General features: G+C 43.9%; 1 protein-coding gene across 2 annotated transcripts; it reads right to left on the bottom strand.

Moving 5' to 3' along the window:
• Positions 1-371: 371 nt before the first annotated feature.
• Positions 372-14,109, bottom strand: MFAP5 (microfibril associated protein 5). 2 transcript variants are annotated; one of them, XM_085234614.1, is made up of 8 exons: positions 13,879-14,109; positions 13,431-13,493; positions 10,842-10,889; positions 8,123-8,158; positions 4,863-4,898; positions 4,106-4,193; positions 3,589-3,662; positions 372-2,957 (listed from the first exon to the last, which is right to left on the bottom strand). In XM_085234614.1, the coding sequence occupies exons 2-8, from the start codon at positions 13,489-13,491 to the stop codon at positions 2,836-2,838; spliced, it is 465 nt and encodes a 154-aa protein (XP_085090740.1). In that variant the 5' UTR covers positions 13,492-13,493; positions 13,879-14,109; the 3' UTR covers positions 372-2,835. The 2 variants fall into 2 exon arrangements, with proteins under 2 accessions (XP_085090740.1, XP_085090735.1); XM_085234609.1 differs by lacking the exon at positions 8,123-8,158 and having other exon boundaries at positions 13,879-13,936.
• Between the last annotated feature and the right edge of the window lie 6,845 nt (positions 14,110-20,954).

A 20,954-nucleotide genomic window follows, 5' to 3' on the forward strand; every position in this document is an offset into this window, starting at 1 on the left:
ACCTTACCATTTTACTTGGAGACAGTAATTCTTTACCAGTAAGTCATGGCACATGCTTAGTTGGAAGACGTATTTTCAACACACATCTCAAGTTATCATTGTGCTCTCCAACTATGAACTGTCAGAAAAATGTAGCACAACCATCCATGGGAAATAAAAATAAAAATATAGCTGAGGATAATTTTCTGTATCTGAAGAAAGAATAATGAGCTCCTAGAAAGACCTGTGATTCATGAATGAAGCTGGTAGCAGCTCAGGAATGAGCTAGCAGGAAGTAAAGAGGTCCAAATGGCAGATTTGGGCTGGAATCAAATCTACCCACAAAGCTGAAGGAAATACAGCTAGACACAAATAAACTCAGACACATGAGATTTGCCAAGAAAAACAGAAAATAAACTTTCTTTTAATGCTTTGTGTGTATTATATGAACTCAAGCATTAGAACAGTGTTCTCCTGGGGAGGAGCACCTCTTCCTATCCTTGCTGAAAGCAAGCAACAGAAAGATTTCTAACTATTCCCCAAATTGTATGAATATTTCTATATACTGTACAGTAGATATGTTATGCCGTTATATATCTATATATCTATATATCAGCTTATATTCAACTCTAAATACAGGGTGGAGACTTGCCCTAGTCCAATTTCCAAGAGCTCCTTCTAATTATTTAGCCCATTTAGCCACTTTTGACATTATATAGAGCAAACATGCCTCTGCAGGATGTCCTTCTATGCATGGAGGATGTAATGCAGCTTCTATCTGCATACAGCAGAAATCCAAGTATTGTGGAGATCCATCCTACAGGGGGGCAGGACGTGAGGAGGGGGCTTCATAGGCATCCCAGCATAGAAGTCAGTGACTGCGAGTTATTTGATCAGTTTTGAGATAAAGTTCTTGGTGCCCTTCTCTCTACAGAAACGTGTACTCAGTATAATTTCCTCATCCATCCCTAGTCTCTTAAGCTGAAGTACTCAATAGGAACATCCTCTGTGTACAAGGGCTATGCCCTTATGTATATATATGCAGTCACTGCATAACTTGAAATTCTTTGTCCTGTAATATTTATTAACCTTTAGAGATTTAGCCCATTTAGCCAATTTTGACATTATATAGAGCAAACATGCCTCTGCAGGATGTTCTTCCATGCATGGAGGATGTAATGCAGCTTCTATCTGCATACAGCAGAAATCCAAGTATTGTGGAGAAGCTCTCATCAGTTTTCTGAGAATTCTAACTCTGCACAGCAAACTCATATATTGTGTTACTCTGGTTGTTCAGCAGACCACTGTTCCTGCCAGGCTGAATGGTACTCAGTTTAGTAGCAGAGTATATTGTGTTGTGAGTGTGAATACATGCTGTAGCAGACTACATTAGAGCTAGGAACTGTGCCCAGAGTTCCTCATTGATTTGCTGCATTGAGATAGATGCTGAGATAAGGTGCTCTACAGAACAGTTAGGCATGCCACCGAAAGTCGCAAAGAGTGATTAAGACTCTTCAGACAGTTCTTCACTACTTCCCTTATCCAATCTCAGAACACTGACCATATACCTGGAAATGTTTTCTGTGCATCTGGAAAGTGAGGTTCTCTAGCAGCCAACAGACATCCAGTGCTACCAGAGTGAATTATTTTCCCAGGGTTGGCCTGTTTCTATGCTCATACCTAGAGATATATCCACCTCCCCACCAGCACTCAGTTTTGTGCAATACAGCACACAGACAACCTGCAGGAAAACCCAAGGATCCCAGATAATGATTCCTCTACCACATCTCATTCCAGTTTGACTCCTTTCTGTGCAGAAGACACCAGGCCAGGAGGTAGGAACTCAAGTGGAGATAATGAAAGTGGACTCAGTAGCTGGTGACTGTAGATGAAACTAGATCAAACAAGTAATCGGGACAAGCTAATTCATTATCTCTTGCCCTGTTCTTCATCCCACAAGAAGCAAGTCCCCAGTTCTTTAAGGGCACACATGTTTTTGGGGCTCTCTTGGGCGTAGGAACAGATGTATCCATACTTTCTGCTTCCTGAAACTTGTCTGAAATGGGTATCAAGAGTTTTCTTCAGTGGAAAGGGAAAAGCAGAGGAGAGGAGAGAAAAGGAGAGATGAGGAGAGAGATCTCTCTTCTTGAGAACATAATCTTCTTGAGAAAAGTATAATGCCATATTAAATCCAGAATTATTCCTTTTGGTATTCCTTTTGTGTGAGGGAGGCAATGGGCATGAAATGAAGAACTTCCCAGAGGTAGTTACAAATCATCTGCTGCCATACAATGAGGTTTGCCTTGGGTGGAAGACAGCTCATCTCCCAGTTCTGTCACTTCTCTGAGTCCAGCAGACACAGAGCAAACTCAGTAGCTGTGGAGGACTGGAGAGGAGCAGTATGACTAAAGAGTATCAGAACTCATACTCGTGCCATGCAAGAAACCTAGGCCAGGGCATAAAGCCTTGTGCATACAGTCTTGCATTCCTCCACATGAAACACAGCTTAGAGCATTTCTACCATTGGAGAGGACACCCCATCTCCATTCATGTTTCTCTGCAGAGACAATACACAGATATAAGGACCTCTGGGAAACAAGTTGGCCAAATAGAAACTGAGAGAAAAGGGGAGCATCCCACATCCTCAGCAACAGATTTAGAAGACAGTTGCAGCTACCATGACAGATAGGGAACTCTGTGCACTGCACCATTTGAAGAAGAGGATGTGGGAGAAAGCACAGAAGCAGGGAAATGGTAGGGGAATCACAACAAGAAAGAAGGACTTGTCTTGGGTTGTAGATGGGGGATGATGATTTCTCTTCTCTCTCTTCTTTTTTCTCTTCCACTTTTGGTAGCTCACAAAGCATCAGGCCTCCTGTGCTGCTGCTCCAGGATCTGTTTGCAAGGGAGATATGGGAGTTGCCCAGATCGGCGGAGACGTCGAGAAGGAAGGCCAGCCAGCTGGCGACAGATCTCATCTGAAAACAAAGCACATGAATACATGCTGACAGATAATCAAAGCTTCCTTCAAACTCGTCACTACCAGAAAATTTAGGAATATATCCTTCACTGTGCCTGCAGAAACTTTTATAACTGCTGAATACTCTCATATAGGAGGCAAGTGAATAAAACCTTACGCTTTTTTTTCATTTTCTTCTGACTTTATTAATATATAATATATATAAAAATCATACATCTTTTGCTCCAACAGCAAAGACTACATAAGAAATCTAGATTGGATTTTTTTTTTTTTTTTTTTTTTTTTTTTTTTAATTTATGAATAGAAATACTGAGAGTTACTCTTTAACCTCAAAGGAATGTAAGTTTGAGTAAAGGCTTGCCTGGGGTTAGCAGAGCATGATGAAAACCAAGCAAATTCAAGGCACAATCAAGAGCTCTTAAAATTTTGGAAGTATAATATCTGCCTCCCAGTGCTTTTCTTGGCATGTGTACTGGATGCAAGCCACTGCATTAGAGTTCCCCCAGAATTAGTCTAGGGAACATACTACATGTAGAATGGGGCTGGGAAATGTTAGTTTGGAGACAGTATCAGATGGTTGCAGTTATTCTTCTATTCCTTCCCCTAGGCTGTCTTGTACTGTAACTCACCTTGCATGACTTCATTTTCCTTGCAGACAATGCGAGAGCACACCTCCTTGTTTATTACGTACATGCGACGCACACTGTGAGATCACCAGGAGAATGCCAAGGACAACAGAGAAAAACACAGGAATAAAAAGAAACAAAAAAGAGCTAGGCAATAAACATAAACTCATGTTTATATTCATGATGAGGAGGCAAATCCTAAATCTTTTTGGAATGATCAGTACAGAATAAGGCTATCATCAAAAGAATGGTAACCTTTGTCAAGTCTTCATGGTATGGCCAAGTGACTTACATGAGGATTACAATATGGGACACATAGTAGCTCCTTAGTGCTGCTCAGATAATAGATGATATTCTGTTTTAGTTAATAACTTTAAAAGGCAGCTCTGAGGATAGGATTAATCTCACCAACTAGTTCCTTGAAAGAAGGTGTAGTTTCCAAAGGAAACACTTTTTGAACTGGATGTGCCATTTCTGAAGGGCTTTTAGGGGCTTTTCTTGGAGACTGCTGTTTTCTTACCTGGTAACGCAAAGGTAGCTGATACACTGCTTTACCGGTTTGTGAACAGAATACAGGCGTGTGCAAGGGAACTGCTCCTCACGACAATCTGAGAACACATGTAATACACAGAGGTTCAATCCAGCATCACTGGCAGTTGTATGCATTCCAGCCACATATTGTTTTACTAGGTACTGTTTTCCAGGCTTCTAGTGAAAGCTGCTAGCAACTATTTTCCGTTCTCATGTAAGAGCTGGGAATGTTTTAGAGAAGAGAAAAATAAGGCAAATATTTCTGATCACCTTGCCTCATAAGATAAAAGTAAGTACAAAACAACCCTACTGGGAATCCTCAACACGGAAGACCTATTCTTTGAAGTGGACAGATACAAATAAACAAAACAGAAATTGTAGTTACACATTTAACATGTTTCTAATAGATCTATAGTCTTTCACTTTGGGATACAAACTTGGACAATCAACCCCACTGACTGGGGTTAACTATGATGAGTTTTCTTGAATTTCCTTCTGACATACCACTCAGCATGCCTGGTCTTGTGATCTGCCAATTTTTCCCACCCTGTGCAAGCCACCCAGTGAAAGATTTCCATTTCCACTACTGCCATTATTCAGTGCTCTTAATACAAGGAACAGGAAGTGAATTTTCCAGCAGGTCTGAGGAGATAAAGTTTGGTGCTCAGCCAGCACCTACCTGGAGAGGTAATAAGGTGGGTGAAAGTGGGTCAGTGAGAAGGTGCAGGCAGCAAACTTATACATACCTGATGAAGCTGTTGTAGTTTCACTGTCAGACTGAACTGAAAGACAGAAAGGTAGCAAAATTAATGTGGTTTACAATTATTTCTTCCTAGACATTGGCTTATTAAAAAAAAAAAAAAAAAGTAAAGCTCCTTCAAAAGCCCCCTTTTGTAACTTCTGATGTAAAAAAAAATTTCTTTGTTACTTGCACGAAGTAAAAAAAAAGTACAAACCCAGTGTGAATCTACTGTCAGCTATTGAGCCAACAATGGTAAAAATCTGTCTAAGCTTTAGCATAAAGCATTACCACTGTTGTTCAAAATCACACTGTAAAAGGCATCCTGAATTATAATTCAAAAGCTTGAGTACATGTTGCTGTAATTGCCATCCTTTTTGGCAAGCGAAGAAGCTTGTGACTGGTTTTTACTATCTGGACCAGCTGGTATTTTAATGCCCATGACAAGAAGGCAAAAAGAGGTTGGTTTTATTGTCCCCTGTTATAAACCAATCCATCTGTACCGCAGTAAAACAGTACATTTTATTGTTTACCCAGTGACAACTGGAAAGGGACTCAGGCGACTTGCCAGGTGCAAGTTCTCATCAGTGGTAATAGAAAACTTCTGCACAGTTCCTGTGTCAACCAGAAGCACAGACAACATAAACGGACATATAGAAAAAGAGTCTCCAAGACACTGGGGCTCCAGTTAGGGACTTTCAGGGAACATGGAATTCTAAGTGTTCAAGGGACAGAGTGAGGAGAGGGAAGATGAGTCTGCAACACTCAGCTGTGAAATGACAATAAACTCAGCAGGACTGAGAAGAACAGGTGGTGTTACAGCTGCAGCTGGAAAAAGAGAAGATGAAAGATCTGAGATTTCAGCCTCTTCCTCCCTCCCACAGTTCTGCCAATGGCTCATCACTACTGACTTGTAGACATAACACATGTTGTTCATACATTCATCAACAATCTGATTTGTCAGATTAACAGCAGGCTTCTGTGAATATGCTGGGTTTTCTACAGCTGATGAGATGCTGTAGGGCAGAGATAGATTTCATAGCACATCCTCTCTGAAGAGTTTCTTCTTGATCCTTCCACAGTATGCATTTTGAAAGAAAAGTTTTCTGTCAAGGCCTCATATTTAGCCTTCTCAAGTTTTGAAGCAGGTTAGCCACAATCATTTTGTTGTGGACACAGAATGCATTTATCTATCCTCCTACAAACTGTCCAGTCTCACAGACCGTATGTGAGATTCACATATGTTGCAGTCACCTCACATCAGCCACCAGGAAGATCATGAACCATGTGAACATCATACTGTGCTTTCACTTTTCTCTGCCTGCATTTTCCCAGTGTTTTCTGCTTAACCTACAATATTCTAGACACTGATTGCCCTGGGGCAATCTCCACAGCAAGGCTTGGCTCTCCATGCATATTTACATGATACAAGCCATGGCTGTCCAACCATTTGGCTTGCCTGAACTGCACTGAGTGAAGATAAATTGTCTTAGGCTGCATATACATAGGTTGCTCTGAAAGTAATGCCTCCTATTTATTTCCATGGAAACTACAACAAATACAAAGAGCATAGTAATTCTGCTTGCTAGAGCAAATTCCTAGCAACAAAACAGTATTTTTCCAACATAGTCACTACCATTAGCTATGCATTTTCACCTGATGAACAAGATGAACAAGAGAATGCATGCCAGCCTTGTTAAAATCCGCACCAGTGGAGGTGACCCACTTGTCACCATTGCTGAAATGCACCACTGCGCTCACATCCACTGTTTGGTCTCTAGAAATGTTCAGCAAGTGTCAAAGAAAATCAGGTGTTTTTTTGCTTGTTGTTGTTGTTTCTTTGTTTGTTTGTTTTACATGGAGAAATTCAGTGACATATTCCTGCTTCTTATGCACTTCAGTGTCAGACACTATTGTGTCAGACTGCCCCTCTGCTGCCATCTGTCGACAGCAACAAAATGTAACAGAATACTGGTGGGAAGGTTCAACCATATCACCAACATCCGCCTGTGATGTCATGGACCAACATAATAAAACAGAAGGCATTACATTCAGAACAGCCCTTGTGAAATATATGCTATATAGAGAGAAACAAAAACATGAAGCCAGTGGGATATTTGACCGTATTTTTGTGAAACTAATGCATCAGTCTGGCTTGATGACATTGATTGCAATTCTTTGTGAGTTATCAGTGTGCTCATCAGAGATTTTTAATTAACTTTTACTCTTCCTGTTCTTCATCGTCGACAGTAGTTGCTCACAAATGTGCATACTGCCAAAACCGATGACATGAGTAAGGCATAACTGTGAGTAAGGGATATTTTTCTCTGTTAGGAGAGGTCTTATAAAAGTGTAATAAATAGATATGATCTTTTTTTTTTTTTTCAGTTGAATATTTGATTGCAACTCTATGCATTCCATTTGAAAGTTTGCAGGTGCTGTATTTATGACGACTGAAAATGGAGTCACAAACATAAACTAGTGATTTTTTTTGGCAGTCTTGAAGCCTGCTCTCAAATTCCTGTATCAAAACAAAAAGCACGGCTGTGTACTTTTCGCTGTTCACAGGACTGTGTTTAGCCAGTGTATCAAAATGCAGAAAATTATTTGCAAGAACTTGAGTCAGCCCTGAACTGCACCCTCCCCGTGCCCTAATTTCAGCCCAGACAGTGCCAATCACGTAGCGATGCTTGACTGTTGAGAGCGACGAGTGCGATCCCGACCACTCGACGGGGAAGAGCCGCCACCAGGGGGCGGGCCACAACGCGAGCCGTGCCGGGCCGCGGGTTGGACCTGTCTAAGTGCTCATCTGGAGTGCCCCCCATTTAACATGTTTTTCACCTATATTTTGCCACTCCCCAGTGGCACTCCCCCCCATCCACATTAGCTGCAGGTGCGGCAGCGAGGACAGGTGAAACTGGCCCATTTGTCTCCCTTGCCACTTAGTCTCTGTCTACAATTTCCTCTGGAAGTTCAAGCTGTATAAGCTTCAGATTTCATGGCTTCTTGCAGTGCAATCATCTTCAGACAGTTTTGAGTACACCAGGTGAAGCCAGTAATTCCTTGGAGAACAAATCATTAGCTACCTTGATTCACTTCCCTCCATGGTGCACAGAAAAGACTCTGAGAGCCATAAATTCTGGAAGATCACTGCCAGATGTCAAAGGTGGGGAAGAGGGGTTTCTTAGCATCTGGGGCAATGTAAGTGGGAATAAAGATGAACAGGGGCATAAAGAAGCCTGAAGTTGCTGAGAGGTAAGTACTTACCAGGGGTGCTGATGAGAGAGCTTGTGTGAACATCACCTGGAAAAGAGAGAATGTCACAGAATCACAAAATCATAGGGGTTGGAAGGAACCTCTGGAGAGGTTCATTATAGTAGATAACACAGGAAAGCATCCAGGTGGGTTTTGAATATCTTCAGAGAAGGAAACTCCTCAACCACTCTGGGCATCTTGTTCAAGGGCTCTGTAAACCTTATAATGGATAAGTTTTTCCTCATGTCCATACGGAATTTTCTATATTCTAGATTGTTCCCACTGCCCCTTGTGCTGTCACTGGGCAACACTGAAAGGAGCCTGACCTCATTCACTTGACTGTGAATCACCCATTAGATATTTATAAGCATTGATAAGATCTGCGCTCAATATTCTCCAGGCTGAGCAGGCCCAGGTCTCCCTGCCTTTCCTCCTAAGGGAGATTCTCCAGTCCCCTAATGATGTTTATAGCTTCCAATGGACTGTCTCTTTAGGTTCCCTATCTGTCTCGAACTGAGTAGCCCAGAACTGGACACAGTACTCTAGATGTGGCCTTACCAGAGCAGAGCAGAGGGCAAGGATCACCTCCTTCAATCTGCTGGCCACATTCCTTTTAATGAACCCTGGGATATCACTGACCTTCTTGGCCACAAGGGTACCCTGGCTCATGGTCAACTTGTTGTCCACCAGGACACCTAGGTCCTTCTATGTCCTGAGAGAATTTGTCTTTTCTTTTGCTATTCCTTACATGACAAGCTATAGCTAGCTTGAATTATCTTGGCTACTGTGGTAGGCTCAGAAGACAGTGGGATTCAATCCAGTAGGTACATAAACATAGTGAACTCATTCCATCCTTATCCATTGCTTTCCTCAGTGACTGAACTGGAATTGGAATGCTTAGTGTTCATGTTTGGTTGTATGTGGGAATACAGGAAAAAATGCAGCAGTGGAGCAAGATAAGCAGCATGAGAACCAAGGACACCTTTAGAAGAAGAAAGAACATCTGTCTCACTGCTCTGATTGGATAAGCGCCTGTGTGAACAGTTGAAGAATGTTTTGTAGAATGCTCTGTTAACATGTATAAATAGAGTAGTGCTTAACAATAAAGTAGACTAGCAGCTTTTAACCACATTGGTGTGCTGTTGTGTCTCCAGCGTGTCCTGAGAGTCCAGAGACTTCCCCACAGCTGTAGATATCCCTTGACATCTTGAACGAGGGAGTGGGAGTAGATAATTCTTAATGGCCCCTTCCAACTCAACCAGTTCCATAGGGGTTGCTTCAAAAGTAATGCTTCCTATTCTATTATGGTGTCCCACAACACCAGAAGTAAATGCTGATGGTATGGCAGTAGAGGTTGAACCTTCCCACCAATCTTCTGCTACATTTTGTTGTTGTGTGGCAGATGGCAGCAGAAGGGCACTCTGACAAAATAGCATTTGACATGAAAGTGGGTATGAAACAAATGTGTTTAATTGAATCCTCAGTTGGAAGAAATTGGAAGAAATTGTACCTACTGATATTCATTGATACTTGCTGAATGTTTCTGGAGAATGAACAGTGAATGCTAGCACAGTGAGGCAGTAGGTGGTGTGTTTCAAAAGAGGTGGTGTATTTCACATCAGACAATGATGTGAAAGACAAACCAATGATCTTGACAGGAATGCAAATTTTTATGAGTGCAGCATGCAGGCTCCTGTTCATCACTGGTAAAAATGCATAGCTAATGATGGAGGCTATGTAGAAAAAGAGTGTTCTGTAGCTGAGAATTTTCTCTATTAAACAGTATTATTGCTCTCTTTGTATCTGTTGATTTCTATGGCAATAAATAGGAGGCGTTGCTTTTGGAGTGAACTATGTATGGTGTTACACTAGACCCTTATTGAACTCTGGTTTCATATTCTGATTTCTCAGATTTGGTCACTGAAGGCATCATGATTGGAAGAAAAGTCTTCTAAAACCAAGGCACTGATGGCTCCTGCAATAGTAGGACAGACAGCTGGAGTACTCACTGCACGTTAGGAGGAAGGTGACTCTGAAGTCTAGACTGTAAGAATTCATCAGCAGATGAGCTTCTTTGAAAGGCAACAGATGGCAATATGAGGTAGGTGTGATGGAGGGACAAAGTGTGAAGGAAAGGGGAGCTTGGCTGACACATTTTGGACTGGCCTCTGAATTGTTTTCCAAAAAGGGTCATGGCTGCAAAACGTCTAAAGGCTTACTTAGTTGCTTTGAAGAAAAGTCAGGCTCTTGCAGTCCCTCTAAGTGCTGAAACATGATGCAAATATACATTTATTTTATCTTATTACGTCACAGAAATGGAAGAAGTGAGGTACAAAGGGATAAAGCGATTTACCCCAACAACACATTCAGCGTGAAAACCAGTTAATATCCTTTCGCACCAGTCTTGCAGCTAAAGTATATCACTTACACACCATTTTGCTCAGGATTTTACTGAGCAGTGGTGAAGTTGCTCCAGCTTCTCACTGCTTAAGAAATGTGATCTTGCAGCCCTTGACATAACTTCATGCAAAGTGTTCAAAACCCCAACATTACTTGTAAAGAGCACATAACATTTAGCAGGTTATTTTAGAAGTCTTCCCTGAAAGACAAGTTACAGTGTCAGAGGCAAGGAAACAAAGAACAGCATTTGCAACTAACCAGGCTGTAGCTATCTAGGACAACAAAGTCACGTTAGCATTCTTTAGTATATTAACATGCCAGTAATATTTACCAGTTATACTTTCCAGTTCTTGTCCGTTGACCACCCGTGGAAACCAGCCTGCAATGAGAGGAGAGTGAAGAAAGGAGAGGGATTTCTATAAGAAGTCTTCATGAAGTTTGTTATGAGATAGCTGTTTATCCAGGAGACTGCTGAAGGGAGAAATGCTCTTCCCTTTGCCTCAACCCCCCCTGCTGGCTGGTTTTCTTCTTTAAAGTCATTCAGATACAGTGAATCCTGATTCTCCTGTTGCTTCCACCAGAATTGAAGTCTGGGCAGAATAAGAGACTGTAAACACCTCCAAATCTACCTGACTTTGCACTTCTGCAACACTCCTTGATTTATTTTGGTAACAAATTGCTCCTTGCCTCCCTGCTGAGGTTGGTCAAAATCTCTATCTATGTTTTAGAGAAAAAAAAATGGAATCCGACTCAGAGAAATTTTTTGCTTGGGGTCACAAAAGTTGTGTACATTGGCACAGTAAGCAACAGATTGCATGCCTTTTTAGCAAATAATTATCTGGTCCATCATCCTCCCCGAGTACTGAGCAGAGCAGAAGATCTTTTCCACACTCAGAAAGGCTTGGCTGTGTGTGCTGTGTGGCAGAGGAGGAATTGAAATGGACTGCTCATTTATCCAAACATAATGGGTGAAAGAGCTGCTTCCTCCAGCAGCCAGGAATATGAAAATATTTCCTGCTAGACACAGAGAAAATGTTTGCATACTTGGGGATGGGTTGAAGGAAAGAGTTGGCAGGAAAAAGACAGTGATCTGGGGCACTGCAGGGATGTGTGCAGGACCAGCCTACGGCACGGTACATACTGCTACATCTTATGGACTCAGTCTTTAGCTTTCTACTCTTAATGGCATGAGTAAAGACCATCTGGTCTGGAGTTTTATTCTCAGTCCTTCCTCATTCCAAGAGCCATTACTTGCAGAATGCAGAAGGACTCTTGGGATTCCTATTTAATCATATTCTGTGGCATAAAAGGACTATTCTGTTCCACACCCAGCTGCCAGCGAGGGCTTAGCTGCTGGTTGTTGATCCAGGGAGAGCCAGATACATATAATTTACATACACAGGGTAGTGGAGCCCCATACTTTTTCAGTTCTGTCTAATTTCTTAATGGTAATAAGCATAGGCAAAAGATCTTCACTTTCTTGATGGTTTCTGATAAAGAGCAAGGACTCGGGTTCTTACCTAAAAACAATTTTTAATTTTGAAAAGACAGTTTTACTGCATTTTCTTCCCCCTGCAAGATGACTAGAAAATGGGATCAATTCTAAAATGACAGGACACAAGTGAAGTAAAACCTCAGAGTACAAGGACAAAAGAGGTGAATTTCTAGACAGATTTTCAATTACTTCCATCTGTATTTGTTCCGGTAATCAATTCACATGCTTTATAAATGCTTGCATTTTACTGTCCAGGTTGCAGTAAATTCACCCTTGAGGTCTGACAAAATTTCAACCCTAACTCACCAATCTGTAGATAAACCAAAACTGAAAAAGACAATGAGAGACCAGATAGTGGTTACTGTTATTGTCCAAGTTAAAACAGAACTCCTAAAACAAAATACAGAAAAGTAAGAAATCCTCATTTAAGGTCTTCTTCTGTGCATCATAGACTTTTGCCAGCTCTTGGATGCCTCTCCTCCCATAATTCAGTCACAAACATAACATCCTCTTTGAGATAACTACCATGCATGCTTACAAGAAATAAAGTGTTATGGGAGCAAAACTGAGCTCCAATTAAAACCAGAGGAAGTCCATCTCCAGCCATCTCATACAGCATGAGGGAAGTACTGATGAGAGTAGATTGGAGTGATCTGATTTGGATGTAATAGGTGCAGTAATCAGTCTCTTACGTGCAGTAGAGGTAGAACTGAGGTAGAACTTTTTTCACTCACTGGAGTTAATCTTTTGCTGTCTGTCCTGAGAATTCTGACTCTGATGTCTCATGCTGACCTCTCCTTTTTTTTTTTTTTTTTCTTCTTGAAATTTAATCCCACTTGAATTTTTGCCAAAGATACACCAACGAAAGGATGAAGCAACAAAACAGAACAAAACCAAAATAAAGTGGAAACTAGGTTGTCAAAACAGAAACACAAAGATGGACAAAATTTACTGGCAACGAGAAGACCTGTCTAGAAATGGGGGTGATCCAGCACTGGTGACATTAACCTTTTCACAATTACAACAGAATACATTTTGTGGAGTACTGGAAAATGCTCTGCAGATCATGCAGACACAGGTTGTCAGCTATATGAAATGCAGCACAATCTATAGCATTAAGCACTGCTAATTCTCTTTCTAAACCAGACCTGGATGTTCTGCTTACTCAAACATACCTATTGTGCAAGTTTTGGATGTCTGCCTCATTACTCGCACTATTTACTGGGGGGTTGAACCAGTACCAAGTTCCTAATTTTTTCCTTACAGCACTGTATCTATCTTTTTCTTTCCTGTTCAGTCCTTCCCCCTTCACCATCCTTCTACATATCTCTGTCTTTCTCCTTAGAGCATTGCACTTTAGCCTCTGCAGGACATTCCATGCAGCCAGGGTGGAGAAGAAACCCTCCCCTTGGAGTACAGACTCACCAGCTGGGGACAAGGAGAAAGCTAAGAGACACAGTGCTGTAAAGGTTGCAGAGGTCTTCATCCCTGTGGAGAGGAGGAGAAAGGGGTGAGAAAAAAATTAAAATGTAAGCAGAGATGCTCTTCCTTGTAGCCCCAAAATTTTGTTTGCTGCCTCCATTTCCCTCTCAAGACCATTTGTTCTTTTTAGCCTCTCTCCCACCTGTCTCCCTTCCAATCTGACCAGTTTTCCAGACATTTCTGAAACATTTTGGACTGAATGTAAAACTCTATCTGCCTTTTTCCTCTTTCCACCTTGTTTCAGCTTCCATCCCTTTTCTTATCCAGGTCGCTGTGCCCCCTCCGCACGCAACCCCAACATACAAAGAAGTTGTCTTCTTCCTCCACTCTCTCCCACTTTAACATTGTTTTAAGGGGAATTGAGAGAATACATAGGATTCCCATCACTTACTGCTGCCCTTGGTCTCCGCTTGTTTCAGCAGCAGATGCTCTGTCTTTCTCCTTTAGCAGTTCCCCCCACTTTGGCTATTGGGTAAATCAAATGCAACCACACCCAGAACATGCTCTACTTTTTATTATCTTCAAAACACAATTTCGAGGGAAAAAAAAAAAAAAAAAAGGAAGAAAGAAAAAGGAGAAGCCAGTGAGATGGTGGGATGTGGTGTCATCATGCAGCTGGAATGAGAGGGGCGGTAGAGTGGAGCAGCAGCCCACACCCTCATTCCAGAGTTTATGATACTCCAAAGGAAAACTGCTCCTCCCATTCCCCCAGGATGGCCCAGCACCAGAGACGGATTCTTGTGCCGATGTTAAACATTCCCATTTTGCTTTGTCCTCTCATGCAGTGCTCTCGCTCTCCCTTCTCTCTTCTACACAAAGTCCTGTTTTCCCACTTAGCTGTTCCCTCGATCCTTTTTTGACTGTTTCTCTGTCTCACCCTTGTACACCGACAATATGCAGCCCTCTCTATATTTTCCGAAACAACATGTTCGGCTTGCCACGGTGACAGGATGAATTCTAGTCTTCCCCCATGTTCCCCAGGATTGTAGTATTCCAGATAGACAGCCCTATCAGGCATGCGCTGCAAATGATGCTGGCCAGGAGAAATCCGAAACCGTTTAGCCAGCGGGACCAGATGTCAGAGCGGCGGACGGGTCGGCGCACTGCGGCACGAGAACAGGGCGGATAGGGGCGGAGGGACGGGCGGCTGGACGGGAAAGGATATTCCCACTGTGGCGAAGAGGGGTGCAGAATGACGGCGAGCAAAGGCGGCCCCGGCCGCGACACTGGGGGCAGCACTTACATAGGCGAAGGCACAGTGCCACAGTGTCCCCTCCCCCCCCCCGCCCTCCGCGCGCAGATAGCAGCTTGGCCGTCAACCAAACAGCTGGCAGAAACAGTGATGACATCAATCGCCGCCCCGCGCCAGGGCGGGAGGAGTGTTCCTGTTCGCAGTTCTCGGCAGACAGACGGGGGCGGGAGTTGGGAATTGGATGGAGGTGCAGATGTGACAGGGACGGGGACAGGAGCAGAGATAGAGAATGAAATGATGAAAGGGATGGAGATGAGGATGGGGCAGCGATAAAGAAGTGGTAGGGAAGGGGATGGGCACAGCGATGGGATGGGAGTACCCCAGGGTGTGGGGTAGGGATGTGGATGGGAATAGGGTGGGGATGGCGATGTAGAAAGAAATGGGCATGGGGAAGGGGTTGGAAATAAGGATGGGCATGGGGAGGGGAAGGGGATCGGGATGGACATAGGGATGGGATGGGGAAGGGGATGAGGAAAGAAACTGGGGTAGGATGGGGATAGGGTTGGGGAAATAGGTGAGGATGGGGATGGGAATCATGAAAGGGAACAGAGTGGGAATGGCAGTGGGATAGGGGATGAGGTTAGGAATAGGAATGAGAATGCAGATGGGGTGGCAGTGGAGATGGAGATGGGGAAGGGGATGGTAATGGTGCTGTCAATGTGGCTTGTCCTGTTCTGGAGTTGTGTGCAAGGAGGACAGGGGGAAGGTTCTGGGCAGGAGTCAGTTCTGCAGCACCACTGCTGTTCTAGCCAGTCTGGGAAGGATGGGGAGCATGGAAAGTGTGTGCAAAGAAATGAAATGTTGTCAGGGCCTGCAGGGATGCAATGAGTAAGGCTAAAGCCCGCCTGGAATTAAATCTGGCAAAGGTGATAAAGGACAATAAAAAAGGCTTTTTTAAGTATGTTAACAGTAAAAGGAAGACTAGGGAGAATGTGGCTCTCCTACTAAGTGAGGGGGGTGTTCTGGTAACGAGAAATGCTGAGAAGGCAGAGATATTGAATGCCTTCTTTGCTTCTGTTTTCAGTGAAAAGTCTTTCCCTCAGGAATCCCAGACCCTGGAGGTTAGTGAGAGGGTCTGGGGAATAGAAGACTTCTCTTTAGTCAGGGAAGAGGCGATCCGAGAACGCCTAGGCAACACCAGTGTTCATAAGTCCATGGGACTGTCTTGCTCCAATTTATAGGAGGGAGATGAGGTTCTTTTACTATCCGTATACCCGGCGTGAGATTAAGAAACAACAGTTCGTATGTTAGTCCAACCAGTTTATTATAAATCCTAATCAGGGAGACGGGGAAGGGAAGGAGGGTGATAGAAAAGATAGGAAAGAAGCAAGAATCGCGTAAAGTGGGGATAGTCACCACCAGGAAACAGCGGCGGTCCCGTTGCATGACGTTTCGAAGATCCGAGGCAGAAGTAGCAGGGGGGAAAAGAGCAGCAGTGTGGCTGGCCTTGGGCAGCGAGTAGGTAGCAGGAGACAGTCGCGGAGCCAATCTGGGAGGAAGCAGCAGAACTCAGGTAGCAGGCCCAGGAGAGTCTGTCAGCATGCAGGAATTCTGTAGTGAGGAATCTGATAGCAGACACCTTTGTTCTTCTTCAGCATCGTGGTAGAGAGCAGAGCAAGTCCAGGAGGGAGAGAGGCAGGTCGTGAGGCTTCTCATGGCAGAAACCTCTTCTTCTTCATGAGGAATCTGTTGCCAGAAAACCTAAACCTCATGATTGTAGGTCCCCATTTTATCCTTCTTCCTTTTCTGCCTACGTGACATCCCTGGGTTCTTGAGCAAGAATCATATGAGTACCCCCTGAGATGGCCATCTTCCTTGAAATAAGTCCACACAAAAGACCGCTTCACAGCTATTAAGCTGCAGCTTATCTCTCTTTTGTTGCCCCTGGCTTTGTCCATCTGTGTCCTTCAGACAAAGGATTTTACAACCCTTGCCCAGGACTTGTCCATCAAAGTTCTCCAGACAAAGGGTTTCTTAACCCCTGCCCAGGACTTACCTGGTCTTGTTCATCTGTGTCCCCAGCAAGCTTTGAGACAATGATGTAACAGAATAATATCTTACAGGGACCCGATGGGATGCATCCACGGGTGCTGAGGGAGCTGGCAGAGGTGATTGCTGAACTGCTCTCTGTCATCCTTGAGAGGTCTTGGAGAATGGGGGAGGTGCCTGAAGACTGGGGGATAGCCAGTGTCACTCTGGTCTTCAAAAAGGGCAAGAAGGAAGATCCAGGTAATTACAGGCCAGTCAGCCTCACCTCTGTCCCTGGAAAGGTGATGGAACAGCTTGTGCTGGATACCATCTCCAGACAACTGGAAGAGAAGGAGGTTATCAGGAGTAGTCAGCATGGGTTCACCAGGGGAGATCATGCTTGACCAACCTTCTATGATGTTGTCACTGGCTGGGTGGATGGGAGGGGAGCAGTGGATGTAGTCTACTTTGATTTCAGCAAGGCGTTTGATACTGTCTCCCACAACATCTTTATGACAAAGCTGAGGGAGTGTGAGATAGATGAGTGGACAGTGAGGTGGGTTGAGAACTGGCTGACTGGCAGAGTGCAGAGGGTCATTGTTGGCGATGCACGGTCCGGTTGGAGACCTGTAACCAGTGGTGTTCCTCAGGGGTCGGTGCTGGGTACAGGCTTGTTCAACATCTTCATCAATGATCTTGATGAGGAGATAGTGGCCACCCTCAGCAAGTTTGCTGATGATATTAAGTTGGGAGGATTGGCTGACATGCCTGAAGGCTGTGCTGCCATTCAGCAAGACCTGGACAGGCTGGAGAGCTGGGCAGTAAGAAACCAGATGAGGTTTAACAAAACCAAGTGTAGAGTCTTACACCTAGGGAGGAATAATTGCATGCACCAATACAGGCTGGGGGATGAGCTGCTGGAGAGGAGCTCTGCAGAGAGGGACCTGGGTGTCCTGGTGGACGACAGGTTGGCCATGAGCCAGCAGTGTGCCCTTGTGGCCAAAAAGGCCAGTGGAATTCTGGGGTGCATTAAAAAGAGCATGGCCAGCACATTGAGGGAGGTGATCCTCCCCCTCTACTCTGCCCTGGTAAGGCCTCATCTGGAGTACTGTGTCCAGTTCTGGGCTCCCCAGTACAAAAAAGACAGGGATCTCTTGGAAAGAGTCCAGCGGAGGGCCACAAAGATGGTGAAGGGCCTGGAGCATCTCCCCTATGAAGAAAGGCTAAGTGAACTGGGTCTGTTTAGCCTTGAGAAAAGAAGACTGAGAGGGGACCTGACCCAGGTCTATAAATATCCAAGGTGTGGGGGGCAGAGTGGTGAAGCCAGACTCTTTCCAGCAGTGTGTGGAGACAGGACAAGGGGAAATGGCCAGAAACTGCAGCATAGGAAGTTCTGCACAAAATGTGCGCAAGAACTTCTTCACGGTGAGGGTGACGGAGCACTGGAACAGGCTGCCCGGGGAGGTTGTGGAGTCTCCTTCTCTGGAGATATTCAAGACCCGCCTGGACACCTACTTGTGTGACCTGGTGTAGGGAACCTGCTTTGGCAGGGAGATTGGACTCGATCTCTGGAGGTCCCTTTCAACCCCTACAATTCTGTGATTCTGTGATTCAAAGGGAAAAAGTGGCAAAATGGGAGGGACATAAACAAACTGCAAAAAGAAAAGCGATGAAGGAGGTGTGAGCCTCACTGATGCCATCCTTCAAAGTTCCTTGTGCTGCTGCACCTCCAAGGACACTGCACATTACAAATGAAGGGAGCAACACAAGTAATGCCACTGCAGTTCCCACTAACTCCCAGCCCTTCCAGCAGCCCTGGCAGCTCCTTCCTCCTGCTGCCTTCCCAAGATAGGGGATTGCCCAAGCTCCTTTCCTTTACAGCAATGGAAGACAGGAACTTTGCATGGGAAAGATGCAGCTTATAAGGCTTACTCTTGTTCTCAACAGAAAACTAGGAACAGTGCATAATTGGAAAAGGAAATTCTTAGTATGTCCTAGCTGCCACAAGGGACCCAAAGTGTTACCTCATGCAACAGAACTGAAGCCAGCACCTCTTACCTAACAGCAGCTGAGCACTGCTTGTGAGTGCTTGCAAGAACAGAAAACAACTGCCTACTTGCTTATTCCTGGTCCTTTTAGGTCTCAGATGAAAAACACTGGTGGTGGGTAGTAGCAGGACACGGGTAGGGGAAATAAACTGCTGGAAGCTATAACAGCTCATTGGTTAGAGGACTCCTCTCAGATCTAAATAGCAGTATGTTTGGTCCATAACTTTCCACACAGCTTGGTTTACTGTGTTTCTCTCTGTGCCTCTTTCAGAGTAGCAGGGATAATTAAAATCTGAGAGCTGCTTCAAAAATAATGCCTCCTATTTTATTATGGTGTCCCACAACATCAGAAGTAAATGCTGATGGTATGGCAGTAAAGGTTGAACCTTCCCACCAATCTTCTGCTACATTTTGTTGCTGTGTGGCAGATGGCAGCAGAAGGACACTCTGACAAAATAGCATCTGACATGGAAGTGGGTATGAAACAAATGTGTGTAACTGATTTCCTCCTCGTTGGAAGAAACTACCCCCACTAATATTCACTGACACTTGCTGAATGTTTCTGGAGACTAAACAGTGGATGTTAAAACAATGAGGCGGTGGTGGTGCATTTCAGCAGTGATAAGTGACAGAAAGATGAGGCCCGTCCCAGAAGACCATGTAGATGATTTTTATGAGTGTGTCATACAAGTTCATCACTGATATAAATGCATAGCTAATGGTAGAGACTATGTAGAAAAACAGTGTTTTGTAGCTGAGAATTTCTCTATCAAGAGGTGTTATTGTGATCTTTGTATCTATTGGAGTCTCTATAGAAATAAATAGGAGACATTGCTTTTGGTGTGACCTACTTTTCGCAGATGTGTGAGTTCTGAAACACATTTATTTGAAAACTTTCATTGATGTCATATGTTGTGGTCTAGCATGTACTGATGTATCACTATATACCACAGATTGCAGAATTCAACTCGGGTCCTAAGGAAGGTTTCTTCAGATTACTTTTGAGCTTTAATTTTTTTCCATACTGGAGGACTGTGTTCTCTCTAGGCTGATCAGTGTATGTTAAGGGGACTGTTTTTAGAACTTGCTGCGGATTGGTAGGTGCTCATAGTGTTGGAACGGATGGCTGTGAAGCAGCTCAGTCTCATACATCAGACAGACGGCAGTGAAGATAAATGGATGCATCCTGCTGTATTTGCTCTCTCCGGACACTGGAGGGAGCTGCAGCATACCAGCGTAGCAAGCCACATTTTTATTCTTGCAGTCCAAGCACGTTCTTGGGAAGTGGTTCTGTGTCTGCAGGCCCTTAGCTGGGATGAATGGTCCTCTTTTAGTTCCATTTTCCGCTGCATTGGACCCACAACTCTTCAACCGTTTTGATTTAGGGGAATCTTCCCCCCATCCCTGCTCTGTGGCGTTCACAAAGATGGCTAGACAGCCTTCAATGTTCTTAGATAAGAATAATTAACATAATCCTAAACCTTCCCTTCTAATCCACTTTCCTATCTAGTTCTTTTCATGTAGCTGTCCTTCTCCAACAGAAGTACCTTGGGGACATTTGCAGCAATCTGGCAGATGACTCAAGGTGAAACATTCTTCCCTCTGAAAAGTCAGACCTCAGTGCCACAACATGATGTGAAAGGGACCTGTGCTGCAGTAAACTGATACCTTAAATCAGTCAATCAGGAAACTAAGACTCAAACTGGAGTGTTGGAAAGCAGGTGATCTTTAATATCAATACTGGATGCATAGGGGCTGTCCTCCTATCATGCATGGCTTACACAAAAGATCTTCAGCTTATATACATTACATGTTTTACATATACTGATGTTTCCCAGAAGTATGTTACATGTTCAGTGACTTAATTCCAGTTAGGACCTCCTATTTCCTCCTCAAAGATTCAGCAGAACTTCTTTATCTCCTTGGTACAGAGACATAGCTCTTTCTGTAATCTAAACAAATTGCAGAGCATGGGTTTCTAACAATGAACATTAGCAAACTTAACAAAATCATTGTATCAAACAGCACGAGTAACTCATAAAAGAAATGTGTCAACATCCATAACATATGCCCTAAGCTGAGCTAACCCCAGCACCTGTATATGTTTACCTAAGAAGAGATGCAGTGACAGTGATTCAGCAAGTTCTCTTCTTTTCAAGTACTTACGGCACAAGGATACATTACAGCAGTGGTAGCATG

Source organism: Meleagris gallopavo, chromosome 1 (genome assembly GCF_905368555.1).
Source record: "Meleagris gallopavo chromosome 1, MGAL_WU_HG_1.1, whole genome shotgun sequence".
NCBI lineage: Eukaryota > Metazoa > Chordata > Aves > Galliformes > Phasianidae > Meleagris > Meleagris gallopavo.